Source organism: Zeus faber, assembly GCF_960531495.2.
Source record: "Zeus faber genome assembly, chromosome: 12".
Classification (NCBI taxonomy): domain Eukaryota; kingdom Metazoa; phylum Chordata; class Actinopteri; order Zeiformes; family Zeidae; genus Zeus; species Zeus faber.
Genome location: NC_137196.1, coordinates 16429095 through 16443829, shown reverse-complemented (window position 1 = coordinate 16443829; position 14735 = coordinate 16429095). Strand labels below are relative to the sequence as shown.

Genomic DNA, 14735 nt, shown 5'->3' with positions numbered 1-14735 from the left:
TGCGTTCGAGTGCACGGCGCCCGTTTCTGAATGAACGAAAGCAGAAGCAAACAGGACGGCAGACGAAGACTCTGAAGACTCAATTGGGTGGGAGGTGGGTTGGGGTGGGGTGGGGGCGAGGTTGGGTTCTGGACGAGTTGCAGACCTTTGCGGTCTTGGGAGCAATGGAGTTGTTTGGTTAACACAAACGTATACAGTGTGTGAGCCCTATTTACAATCATATACCCACACATACAGGCAGACAGACACAAAATAGACAAACATATAAAATCTCTCAAAATAAAAGTTAACCTGCCGGGTCCCTGCGTGCAATTAAATAAAAAAAATGTAGAAATAAATAAGTCGGCATACATACATCATGTCAATAAATTGAAAGAAACAAAAACGAACAAATGAAAACAAAAAAAAGGAAACCACCTGTGAATGAGCGTGTATTTCTGAGAGGAAGCTCATTTATAGGACGCATGTAGATTGTCACTCACCAAGAGCGTATGTTTTAGGTCAAAGTGTGCACTGCAGTTTCTACTGTGTGTGTGTGTGTGGGGTGGGGGGGGGGTTCTTCAGTAGGTCAGCTCCTGGGGGCATTCAGACTCTCCGGCGAGGTCCCGGGACCCAGGAATCCTCTTTCCGTTCCAGTAAGAGACACACCAGCAGTGAGTGTGGGGGCTGACCAGGGACGACTCACACTGGAAGAAGGGAGGGGGAAATGAACAAGGGAAGATGGACAATCGAAGGAGAGAGGGAGAGAGAGAGAGAGAGAGAGAAGGCAATGGGATGAGTACACGAGACAATGACCCTACAAACCCCTTAACCCTGGATGTAGGACTTTTTGGAAGGTCTGTCCCACCTGTTTGGCCTTGTAATAGCCGTACTTGTCGCAGTTGGGGAGGTAGAAGGTTGTGAACTTTTCTCCAAGTTGCTGCTGGGAGCTGGTTATTGTGTCCAATGCCGCATGGAGGTCAATGTGGCAGGGGCCCTGAAGGGACAGAGGACACACACTTAAATAGATGCATACATACGCCAATTGATTAGTGTTTTAAACTCAGATTGTGATCCGTCAATTACACAGCTCTTCAAATAAGTTAGTGCTCCCTCTAGTGGCCAGGAAGCAAAATACATATTACTTTGGCTCAGCACTGAGCCGGATTGAGTTTTCATTTTGTATTTTTTTTTTTTCCCCTCACCTGCTGCATCAGTTTGTTGCGGATGGCGTTGACCTTGGCCTTGATGCTCTCCTGAGCCTCGGGGTTATCTCTGGTGGCGTCAATCGTGGGGCCGTTGAGCCCCAACAGGGAGTGTAGAGAGCCGTGGTCCGGGACAATGTCCGCCTGCTCTGTAGAGTCGGAGAACATGGAGGAATATGGTTATGGTATGGCTGTTAGTATTGTAGAGTGAAAGGTTGAAGCCGATGAATACAAGAAGAACATCGGTCGAAATACAAAGAAAACCCCCTCGTCATAAGTAATAGGAATACCTTGGCCTTGGTCAAGGGTGCAGACCCCCTGGCCCCTGGTGAGAGCGTGGAGCGGTCTGGGCTCCCCAGGTCGGGGGATACAGCGGAGACCCTCAGCGCAGTGGGCCGTGTAGACCCCACACAGCGCCCCCTTCTCCAGAGCGCAGGCCATGCAGCAGCCGCAGCCCGGCTCCCTCAGCACCTGCTTGCAGCCCATGGGTACGGCTGGGCACTGGTCCAGCTTCTCCTGGGTGCAGGGTGCACAGCGGATGGGCTCCGGTTCCAACACCGGGGAAGACCCCACCAGGGATAGCGCGGCGCAGGACACCACCGTGACGGCCATGAACTTCACATATAATCCAGACATCTTTGGTCTTCGCTTGGATAAGGTTTTGGATATTATTTTCTTCTCTTGGCTCTTGAATTGAGATCTTAAAGTGAAAGCTGTCGATTTCTTGTTAAACTGATTTCCCTGAACTGAACAGGCCTATTTATACAGGCTTCTGGCCTCCTGAAGGGTTAATGTTTGACACAGTCACGGCAGGATATTAAATATTTTTCACTGACTTGCTGTGACAATCCTTGCTTGAAGTGCGTAGATCCAGTTTCACAACTGCTGCTGTCAATATTTACTCTGAAAGTCGATCATGCGATCGTGATCATCACAACAAGCCATGACAAGCGGTTTTCGAAAACCTTCTAGATCAATGATTTGTTGCAGTATCTTTGGAACAAAAGCAAAGATAGTTTAACGGCCATAAATATTGTTTGTCTATTTGATATGTTTTGTTTACATATATTATATTTACGTTTCTACAGTTTGTATGTGATAAGAATGTGTGCTTATTGTGTATATTGTCATATTCTGAACAGTTTGACGGTGGATTGATGACGGTGATGGGAGTACGGTTAAGAAGAATAAATCCATCTGTAAAGAAGGACCACGGTGTTGTTTATTACCTGGAGGGAGTGACAGTCAAACCAGGACCTGCATGAACTTTCCCTGACCTGCTCATGTCGGAAAGCTCATGTAGACGGAAAACACAGATAAGGCGCTGTTTAGCTTCAAGGACACACAAGTTCAGTTTTTTCATGAAAACATCCATGAGCCAGACACTAAAGTTTGTGTCTGAAAGGTGACAAGGATCGGAAAAATACAAGGGACTGTGCTTAGCCTTATAACAATTAGTGTTTAGCAAGATATGAAGGGCCATTTATGTGATTTATTTATTGGTACTTGTTTTATATTGATCATTCATTATTGAATTAAAGAAAGGGGATCGATTTATGTTGGAAAAGAAGAAATCCTTCGTGTACATTTAAGCAAGCTGACATTTAAAGGGAAGCTTTATATCCATGGATAAATATTTTTCTATGGAAGTTCATTGCAGTGTTGCCATAAGGACCATTGTTTACAGTTATTGACTGTAATATTTTCATGCTTTTTATAATGCGTACTTTCTTTTAACTGTAACCTTATTTAGTTTAGCCTATACAATTGAGAATTTTTTGCAAAAAACTACACTGCTTATGTCAGACAGGTTAATTGCGTACAGGCAATTTCCAAATAATTTAAAATGTCACAAACAAGTGAAGAGACTCAGAGTGTAGTAGCTGCCACGGAACAAGCTGCAGAACCAGAGCTGACAGATGAGTTTAGTGTTGTACAACCAGAAGTACAGGCTGAAGAGCCTCGTAGAAGCGAGAGGGCTCGCACATTGACAGAAAAGGGAAAGGAATTTCAAAAAGAAAAAACAAAAGGGCTACTACTTCGCTTTGACAGTATTTACGAACGTTGGAAAGCTTCAACTAAGGTGGCTAAAAAAAAAAAATCTGTAACATCCTACAAGCTGGAAAACTTTATATCAATTACCAGGATTGTTGTGGGGAATGCTCAGTCTGAAATTCAAGGAATAAAGGAGGAGCTGATTTGGCCTTTTTAAGAAGAAGATTCTTTATTAATCACAGGGCACACACTCCACAACACATGCGGCCACGGCGACCAACACAAACTTCAAATGGTGGCCGGTGAAATGAGATCTCTGTTTTTGACCCATCCTGGGTTGTCCTTCCTCCAGGTGTCAGCCAGGAGCAGTGGGGGACCAATTACAAGTGTCCATTGCTGGTCGTACGATGCTGTTTTGCATGTTTTTGGTCGGGTTCCTTACTGATGTTACAAGGAGCAAACCCCATGTGAGCACGGGGAGAACATGCAAACTCCACACAGCATGGTGCCAACAGCGCCCCAGGTGGGAATTGAACCCAGGATCTTGCAGTGAGGCAGCAGTGCAATGTACTGTGCCACCACACCCACTGATGCCAGCTCTGTGTTCAAATCTTCAATTTCCGGTGTTTCACAGCCTCTAATAGTCCTAAGGCTAATTACATTTGCATTTCCAAAGGTATTCTCAGTCAAAAGACAGGAAGGTGCTGCTTCCGCTACAGGAAAACTGCTGCGGAGTATGCAGCTACGCTAGCTGTATTAAAGGTTATGGCTGAGCAAGAGGGCCACCAAGAGAAAGGGCAAAGATTTTAAAGAAAGAAACTGAACGCAGGAAAGAAAAGGAGAGGCAAGAGTCTGCTCTCTGAAAGAAACAGCAAGAAGAGAATGCTGAAAGGAAGAGTTTGAAGAAGACTTGAAAAGAGAGCTTGAGCATTTGGAAGAGATGAAAAGGCTAAATGCAGCCAGAGCAAGGCTTCAAGTCTCTGATGAAAATGAGTTCTATTCAGACCAAAGACTTAAGCCACAGAACTGTGGACTTCCTACAGTTGTGCAAGCAGTTAAGCAGGTGAACCCTGTGTCTCAGCACACACAACCACTAAGAGATTTAGCTCCAAGAAACAAGCTTCAAGATGACACAGGGCTTGTGAAGCAAATAGGCTACCCATTCCAGAGCCTACAATCTTTACTTGGGGATCCACTCAAGGTAAAATTTTTGGAAGTAATCCTTTCAAACACTGATTGAAGGAAACTATATTCCAACTAAGGCGAAAATGTTCTTCCTGCAGAAATATGTTGGAGGACCAGCTAAAGATGCCTTAGAAGGTCATTTTCTGACTATTTCAGAAGATTCATATTACGCAGAATGGGAACTGCTAAATGAACGATATGGCGAGCCTTTTGTAATTGCCAAAGCCTTCCGACACAAATTACATGTCTGGCCAAAAGTAGCCTCAAAGGAGAGTGCCGATTTAAGAAAATGTGTGGTCTTTTTTTTCCCGCAGTTGTGAATCTGCCATGGCTCACAATGAGAGTCTAAATATTCTTAATGACGGAATCGAAAATCAAAAAAAAACTTACTGCCAAACTTCCTTGACTGGTTAAGCACCAGATGGAACCGAAGGGCCACACAATACCAACTGGAAGACAGAAGGTTCCCAAGTTTGAATTATTTTGTGACATTCCTAGCAATGGAGGCTAGCTGCCTTCGACCCTATAACATCTTACCATGCATTACGGCAAAGTGAACCTGATGACGCAAAGGTCAAAAACCAAAATGTAGTGGCCTCCAAGAACCAAATTGTAGGTGCCAAGATCTTCACAACCAACATCAGTGAAAGGAACATAATCACGTTTCTATAATAAAAAGGACAAGTCATACCCAAGGGTCGCAAATTAATTGAAAAGCCAGTCCCTGACCGAGTCAAATTAATTCAGAGCGAGAGACTCTGCTTTGGCTGTTTGAGTCTTGGCCATCAATCCAAGAGCTGCAGTAAGTGCTTGGTCTGTGACACATGCTCAAAACGTCACCCCACATGCCTACATGAAGATCGCTCAAAACAAGAACCAAACACAGAACAATGACAACACCGTCAACACAACTACAATATGTCACCAAGGAATCTACATACAACGGAGTTGTGCAAGATGGTAATAGTACCCGGACTTAGAAGTAATACCTGTCTATGTGTCAACGCCAAGTGATCCAAGTAAGAAGTTCTCGTCTACGCTCTGCTGGATTAACAAAGTGACTTTTCTTTCATTCTTCAGGAGGTGGGAGATGTTCTAGACACAAACACAGAGCAAGCAAAGTTTAAACTATCTACAATGTTGTCAAGGGGGACAATTAAATCCTGCAAAAGACTCAAAGGCCTACAAATAAGAGGGCTATCCTCCTCTAAGAAGATCCCATTGCCGACAGCTTACGCTCGTAAATTCATCCCTGCGAATCGGACACACATCCCGACTCCAGAGACCGCCAAGGCATTGCCTCATCTAAAGCATCTCACAGAACAAATGTCTCCGCAAATGGAATGTGAAATTGGTGTGCTGGTCGGGTATAATTGCCCCCAAGCTCTAATAACTAGAGAAGTTGTATGTGGGGAGGAAAACCAACAGGTAAGGATGGGATAGGATATATAGGAGACGTAAAGGTGGGAGAGCTCATTGACGACGATCCAGAACTTCTCAAGGCTGAGGTGCTCAACACCAAAGCAAAGAAAGACAGGAAGTCGCTAGACCGCCTGTCAAAGGTTACGGACTGGAAAAGAGCTGTCAAAGCCATTACTCGTCGCAAGCACCATGCTAAGCAAATCGAGGGTCACAAACCTAAAATAACTGAAGCCACGAGGGTTGAGGGAAAACAGGAAGCTGAGCTTTTCATAATCAAATTGATCCAAACGGAATCATTCAACAGGGAAATCAAAAGCATAAAGCATTGCAAGGAAGTAAAATCCAAACACAAGGCAAACAAACTACACAAACAAAGTCCATTTCTAGATGAGTACAGTGGAGGGTTGGAGGACGTTTGACAAGATCTCGTCTGATTCCACATATCACGCATCCTGCAATTGTAGCAAAGGAAAGTCATGTATTTTTTTTACTGATAAAGCACTATCATGAGAAGGTTCATCATCAAGGAAGAGGAATAACTGTAAATGAATTGCAATCCAGTGGAATGTGGATCATAGGATGCAGCAGCGCAGTTGCCTTGCACATTTACAAGTGCGCAACATGCAGAAAGTATAGTACACAAGATAAAAAAGATGGCAGATCTGCCAGAGGAAAGAATGGAAACGACACCTCCATTCACATATTGTGGCATAGATAGCTTCGGACCGTTCTACGTGAAAGAAGCGAGAAAGGAACTGAAGAAGTACTGTCTCCTTTTCAGCTGTATATGTTCTAGAGCAGTACATATTGAAATGCTTGATCTTACTCCAGATGCTTTCATCAGTGCATTGTGTATTCATTGCAATACGTGGAAATGTAAGAAAGCGGAGATGTGATCAAGGCACCAACTTTGTAGGTGCAAAAAGAGTTCATAAATGCAATGGAGGACCTGGTTCATGAACCGTTGAAAGTACATGAATGCAAGTTCATAATGAACACCCATCATCAAGCCACATGGGCGGTGTGTGGGATGGACAAATAAGGATGATCAGAAGCGCTCTAACAGCAATACTTGATTAATCTGCTAAAATACTTGGCAGTGCCTCCCTTAGAGCCTTCCTGTATGAAATGATTGATTACAACAGCATTTAAATGATCCAACAAGTCTTGAACCTCTCACCCCAACCACATCCTCACAATGAAGTCCAACATAATATTGCCCCCTCCTGGTCAATTTGTTAGTCAGGATCTATAACTACGCAAGAAATGGTGCCAGGTGCAGTTCTTGGCAAATTAATTCTGGACGACATGGAAGGAGTACTTCCTTTATCTTCCACAGAGACAAATATGGCAAAGGGATAGGAGAAAAAACCAAGGGTATCGACATTGTCACTCTTCCCGAGAATGGTTCTCCACAAAATCACCGGAGATTGGCAAGAGTAGCAGAGGTGTATCCAAGCACTGATGGAATAATCAGAAAGGTAAAACCGTTAATTAGTGACTCAGCCTTAGACAACCAGGGAAAACACACCACCAAACCAGTCCAGCTTGATAGACATGTACAAAAGACCATTCTATTTTTTGAAGCAGAATAAGGGTCATGGCTTTTCAGAAATAGTAAGTTCATTGGGTGAAGCAAAAATGAAAGTGAAATTGTGAAGTGAAATCACAATAATTGTGATTTGGTGCGAGTTCAATTGCATTAAATATCCTCCAGGACGACACGTGAAGCAGGAGACTTTCTATACTCCGCTGAAAGATTGAAAGCGTTTAAAAGTGATATTGCATTGCTCAGTTTTTTGTTGGATTAATGTTTGTTCGAGTAGACTCATTCCCTCATGCTGGTGTGCAGCCATGTTTATTTACATGTTTTACGTTTCATCATGCATATTTAGTGTTAGGTTTCTACAGTTTGTATGTGATAAGAATGTGTGCTTATTGTGTATATTGTCATATATTGAACAGCTTGATGGTGGATTAATTACTGTGATGGGAGTACGGTTAAGAAGAATAAATCCATCTGTAATGAAGAACCACGGTGTTGTTTATTACCTGGAGGGAGTGACCGGTAATCCAAGGCAAAGGACATCAGGTGATGAGATGATTGACGTGTGCTGTTTCATCTGTTTGCTTAGTCAACCATGATGGGCCCTGAATGTGACGGTAGGGTTTTGAAGAAACCAAATAACATATGTCGCCAAGGTCCAGCTTATCAACCAGACAAGCAAACAAGATCCCGCACCCTTTGGGGTTGCATAACCCTGGAATTATGAATTCCCTTTCCAGAATCATAACATGTTTGTCTAAACAAATCCTGTAGTAATTGGCCCGCTTGTTTGGTGTAGTATTTACCCATGTTCTTTGTAAAGATTCATGGAGTCATCACTGTTATAATCAGGTTCATGCAGATAGACAAAAATAAGTGTAATACTGTATCTGCTTGACAGCGGTTAGACCACAATACCCTCAGAAAAAACTGCCTAGCAACACCCGGTGTCAAAACTATTTTTCCCCTTTCCTTGAAGTAATATTCATAAAATGTTGAGATAATTACATTTTTGTCAAAGATAAGAACTATAGCCAACAGATCCACAGACAAACATAAGGGGATAGCGGACAAGAATTGGATAAGGTTAATGCGCCACAGTTTTGTGGCCCAAATTTTGACCACCTCTTATAATTCTGGCAGTACCTCACTATGAGGGTACGGTCACAGTGACAAACACAGCACACCTCTGACAATAGATATCATATTTTGACATCACTGACTGAACCTTTAAAACATTTCTCGAAGGGAACTTGAATCTTCGATGACCAGCTCATGTGTTGTTGCCTCCTCAATGTTGAACATCAGATGCACCAGCCACTGGGGCAGAGATTCCTTCTTGAAGAGATGGTGACACAGGTTACAACAAGGTTTTTACAACATAGCTGTGCATTTGATGTCATTTCTTGGCCCTCACATCTTGAGATGTCCTCATCCTCCTCCTTCTCCTTCTCTGCTCCATCCTGCTTCTGCTGACCAATGGCGATGGATGTTTCCCGCCCTTTGCCTGGAAGAACTAGACAACAACCCCACGGTGAACTTTTTTCTTTCTCGTGTGTATCTTCAAGAAATAACACCTTCACAACAAGCCAACGAATCACAGAAAGCTCTTACCTTCCTGGTCACATGTCCCTCGCTCCACCTGAGTCCAGCTGGAACCCGTTGACCAGGAGGGGTGGTGGTGGACCCTGGTGGACCGTCCTCGGCCCTGCTTTGGTCTTCCACCGAGTGGAAGAAGCCATTCTTCAGCACCGAGGGGATGTTCTCTGAGAAGGAGGCGTTCCCCTGAGAAGGAGCCACAACGTTGAAGGAAGACCTTCTCCCAGGCCGGAGCACCAGAAGTTCTCCATCGTCACTCTGTTCTTCTTCCATGTCCTCCTCCTCCTCTCTTTCTTCTTCCACTTCAGCTTCTTCTTCCTCCTCCTCCTCCTCAGCTTCATCCTCCTCGTCATCTACTTCCTCCTCCTGTACTTCCGCTTCTTCTTCCTCTACTTCCACTTCTTCCTCTTCGTCTACTTCAGCTTCATCCTCCTCGTCATCTACTTCCTCCTCCTGTACTTCCGCTTCTTCTTCCTCTACTTCCACTTCGTCTACTTCAGCTTCATCCTCCTCGTCATCTACTTCCTCCTCCTGTACTTCCGCTTCTTCTTCCTCTACTTCCACTTCTTCCTCTTCGTCTACTTCAGCTTCATCCTCCTCGTCATCTACTTCCTCCTCCTGTACTTCCGCTTCTTCTTCCTCTACTTCCACTTCTTCCTCCTCCTCGTCTACTTCAGCTTCATCCTCCTCGTCATCTACTTCCTCCTCCTGTACTTCCGCTTCTTCCATCTCTACTTCCACTTCTTCCTCCTCCTCGTCTACTTCAGCTTCATCCTCCTCGTCATCTACTTCCTCCTCCTGTACTTCCGCTTCTTCCATCTCTACTTCCACTTCTTCCTCCTCCTCGTCTACTTCAGCTTCATCCTCCTCGTCATCTACTTCCTCCTCCTGTACTTCCGCTTCTTCCATCTCTACTTCCACTTCTTCCTCCTCCTCGTCTACTTCAGCTTCATCCTCCACGTCATCTACTTCCTCCTCCTGTACTTCCGCTTCTTCTTCCTCTACTTCCACTTCTTCCTCATCCTCCCCTCCTTCCTCCGCTTCTTCTTCCCCCTCCTCTCTTTCCTCTTCACTTTTTCCTCCATTGTGATTCATCATTCTTCTCCACAGCCTCAGGGTGGGTCTCTAGTACCACCTAATCAGTTTTTATAGTGCATTTCTAAATTTGATTAAATTCTTCAAAGAATAATACCCTTTATTCGTATAACAACTTCCATACACAACTCTATTCAAAACACTACTAGTTAAAAAAAAAAAAAAAAAAAGCAAAAACACATTTCATAAAGATAAGCAGATATTGAATTATTTGAACTAGTCCAAGCTAAAACGATGTTTAGTTTCTGGGTCCTAAACTAACCAAAAAAAAAACAAAAAACAATGGATTTTATATTCATGGCCTGAATTAAATATACAGGTACTACTCACTTAACGACCGAGTTTCGTTCCTAGGACCAAGTCGTTAAGCGAGGGCCCGTGTTATTTCACGGCGAGGGGGCGTGGCGATTGCGAACGCCAGCGTAGTGAATACTGACAGACTGCGGGAACGACACAGAGAACGATGATAAGATGTATATACTATATAGTATATAAAAAGGTGATGCGCGACGAGATGCTTGACGCTGAGACGCGGCGCGCACGCAGCGGTATTATTGCCCAGCGTACAAAACAGACTGGTCAGAGAGCTGGTCCTAAGTCGGTCGTCAAACAGGCCGGTCGTTGAGTGAGGAGTGCCTTTATTAAAAATGTAACGTGTATTTATTTGGACTGCAGTGAACAATTAAAAAATAATAACTCACATATTGCCGCTTGTAATCCATTTACTCGTTAGTCGACCATGACAACGCAATTCGGGGCTGGTGAGTTACATGGTCGCCATTTTGTTTTTTCCGTTTTTCTTGATCAGTGACTCAGCTCAGGTGTGTACAGTGTAGGTGCTGAGGCGAGCCACGCAGGCCAAACACATGCAAAACAGACAGTGGAACAAAGTCAAAAGTAATTAGCAATTTTATTTTTATTCTGAATTTCTTATTGATGCCGGGGTAAATATTTGGGCTGTTATGAGGACAAACCCGTGAATTGCTCAACCTCCTTTACTCACCGCAACGCTGACCCCGTTTAACTTTCCTCGATGCGGTGGGAGTGTTGTTTGTGGAGTTCATCAAACCGCCGTTTAACTCGCATTCCCCTCCACGCTCTGTGTCAACAGCTGCTTGTTTTTCGCTCTCGTCCGCTCCACTGTTATGGCTCAGTGGCTCCTGCTTTTGAGTGGAACGGCCAGTAGTGAACTCCTGCGCCAGATTCCAATCAGTTAATTAGGGTTAGGGTTAGGTAATGGTCAAATTATGACTGCTGCTAATTTAATTAAATGTATTATTCATAATAATAATAATAATAATAATAATGTCATTTTTTGGATACATTTTAATGTGTTTATATTTAATATTAAATCAAAATAACAATTATTAGAATGATATTAATAAAATAATGATTGTTAAAACATTATTTATTTTGTTATAAAATGTATTATTATTGTTATTATTATTATTATTATTTATAATAATAATAATAATAATATTTCTTGCAAACGTTTGTTTTATATTTAATATGTCATCAAAATAATTATTAAAATAATATTAGTCAAATAATTATAGATAAAACATTAATGTTTTTATAATTGTTTATTATTAATAATAATACAATTATTTACATTCACCCTTTTTTTTTTATTTCTACCATATCTTTTGCAAGCGTATTTCAGGTAAAAGTGGCCCAGATAGTTTTCTTTGACCCAAATTCTATTTTTTTTTTTTTTTTTAAATACATGGAGTTTGCTCTCTTGTCATCCGATCTGGGCCACATTCATACTGTATGTGTGCCCCCGAATCATAGCAGCGCTTCTCCGACCTTTGGCCTTGTCAACTTAGTATAGTGAAACTTTATTTATTTTATTTTTTTTTCAACCTTCAAATGTTCACTCTGCGCAGAGGTTGGAGCAATAGTTACATGTACGGCAACAAAATGGAGCTGAGCTGTGTAGATGCAGTGTGAAATCGCCATAGGGTTCAGAAATGTCAAATAAACAATAACTAGGCTGATAACTATGTATCATTTGTTTAATATGCAGATGATGCAAGTTTTATCCCTCACAAAATTTGTCACAAATTTTCCGTGTCTGAAACATTTTTTTTACCACCATATAATATAATATTCCATAAAAATAAATGCCATAAATAAATGTCAGGCTAAATCAATATATAAATGTGTGATATGCATATTTTTATTTGGTCATCTATTATAGCAATAGGAGTGATGCCCTGCACGTCGTCTCGCATGGGAGGGGGATTGGGCAAACCTTTTGTGGACTGAACTTTCACACTGAGGGAAGCTCGCAAACCGCACATCAGTAGAGAAAAACACCGGGTTCAGGGTGACTTCCTCGTGTTTACCAAAGATGGGAGAAAACAATTTGTTATAATAGATGGCACTTTATATAAAATACTGTATGATATATGATATGGGACATTCGGTATCATAACAAGAACAATATGTGTGAGAAATTCATTCAAGGCATAAATTGTTTTCCCATGATGTTTTTTGGGGCTTCTGTATTTGGAATATTAACATGATATGATTTCCCCTGATCAAGTTTTCAGTGATGCACTTTTATTTAAACAAGCCTTAGCGATTTGATTTGTCTGGTGCCTGCCCAATGACGGTGTAAACATATACTATACGTTGGCAATTCCAGCTATTACAAAGTCACACAGTTAGTTCCAAAATACAGTTATAAAGTCATCAACAGCTCATTTTACATCAATATTGAATTTATTACAAAATATTCAATAACCCAACTTTACACTGTACAAGATACAACAAACCTTTTTTTTTTTTTTTTTGCTATTTACAAAAAAATGTCTCGTCCGCATATCAAAGAGAATATATCTAAAAAGGCAGGTGTCAATCACTTGTAAGCTTATATCATTTAATAAGGCAAAAAATCTCAGATGAGGATGAAAATATTTACACTTTTGCAGATTACGAAAAAAGTTCTAATATCCACACACGTGTTTTCAGACCATTTCTAAACCTCGGGACGGGGGGTAATAATAATAATAATAATAATAATAATAATAATAAAAAGTGTCTCTCTCACACGGTGCTTTAAAATTGAAGCAGTGTGTGTGCGTGTGTGTGTGTGTGTGTGTGTGTGTGTGTGTGTGTGTGTGTGTGTGTGTGTGTGTGTGTGTGTGTGTGTACTACAGTACTTTGTGACTTTGTGTCCCCAGTTTGGCATTAACTAGAGTTTAGGCATCACTCTCTGGGACAGCACAACACCCCATGACCTCGCCGCCGCCTACGCAAACAGGGCAAAACCAATCGACCAATTGGCGAAGAGATTTCTGAGATGGTAATTTCAGCTCGAAACGGCCCCGTTTAAATTTTCAGAGGTCTGTCGCCCACATTTTTCCTTCAGATAAATCTCAAAGGAAAATACATATCTATCTTGTTTTTTTGTTTTTTTTCCCCCTTCTATCTGAGCGGAATTTTTAAATAATCCAAACCGCTTTGATTAGAACCAAAATTTGAGTTTCCCTCTTTCCCTTGAGAGGCAAGCTGAAAACCAACCCTAACCCTAACCCTAACCCTAAGCATTAAAAAAGCAAGTATGTCGTCCGTAGATTCCTTTATAAAGTATAAAATATGTATCTTGTGCTATTTTCGTTACAATTCAAGATCGACCATGCACATGCATACACACACAGGCATGCTGAGACCAAAAATAAATATAAAAAAGATGTGATTTTTTTTTGTTTTTTGTTTTTTTTACATTGCTTGATTGCTGAATGGAATGTATCCTTGGCATAATCAGAGAAAACAGACAGTACAAAAGCAATGGCATGATGAGTCTTGATTGTGGATATGACTGAGGTGTGTATGTATCCAACCTCCGACACACACACACACACACGCTTACACCTGAATTGCACAAACTTGCACAAACCCAAAAATGAAAAAGACAAAAGATGATCTGAGAGGTGGTACGACTTAAAAAAAAAAAAAAATCCGTCACAAAATTAGTCACTGTGTTCGCATCCAGCACCAGCGTCCTAGACCCTGAATGAGTTACAGGAGGAGGGGAGGAGTCAGCAGCTCAGGACCCCTCCCCCATAGGCCCCGCCCCATAGGCTCCACCCACAGTGGTTCTCCAACCTGGGTGCTTTGTTTTTACTTTCCGCTAAGTTTAACATTCCACCCTTTACACTGCCACATCCCGACCCTGAATGAGTTACCGGATGGTGGAAGGAGGAATCAGCGGCTCAGGACCCGTCCCCATAGGCTCCGCCTTCATTGGCACTCCAACCAGGGTCCTTTGTTTTCGCTTTCTGCCAAGTTCAACCGTGTTGACCCGACAACCATCCCCACCCATTTCCTCACATCCCATCCTTTACACCGCCACATCCCGACCCTGAATGAGTTACGGGATGAGGAGTGAGCGACTCAGGGCCCCGCCCCCACTGACTACGCCCTCATTGGCTCCGTTCCCGTTGGCGCTCCAACCGGGGCTCTTTGTATTTGCTTTCCGCCAAGTCTGACTGTACTGATTAAACACCCATCCCCACCCACTTCACCACTTCCCCACCCTGAATGAGTTACAAGGGAAGGAGTCAGCGGCTCAGGGCCCCGCCTCCAATTGGTGCTGGCCTCAATGGCCGCGCCTCCATTGGCACTTCAACCAGGGTGCTTTCTTTGACCGTATTGACTCCACACCCGTCCCCATCGCCCCCTTTCCCCACATCTCACCA

General features: G+C 42.6%; 1 protein-coding gene across 1 annotated transcript; it reads right to left on the bottom strand.

Moving 5' to 3' along the window:
- Positions 1–560: 560 nt before the first annotated feature.
- On the bottom strand, positions 561–1820 carry LOC307237632 (insulin-like growth factor-binding protein 1; the record flags this gene model as incomplete). The annotated part of the gene is made up of 4 exons (XM_080010390.1): positions 561–686; positions 848–976; positions 1185–1333; positions 1475–1820. The coding sequence occupies 4 exons, from the start codon at positions 1818–1820 to the stop codon at positions 561–563; spliced, it is 750 nt and encodes a 249-aa protein (XP_079866516.1).
- Positions 1821–14735: the final 12915 nt, after the last annotated feature.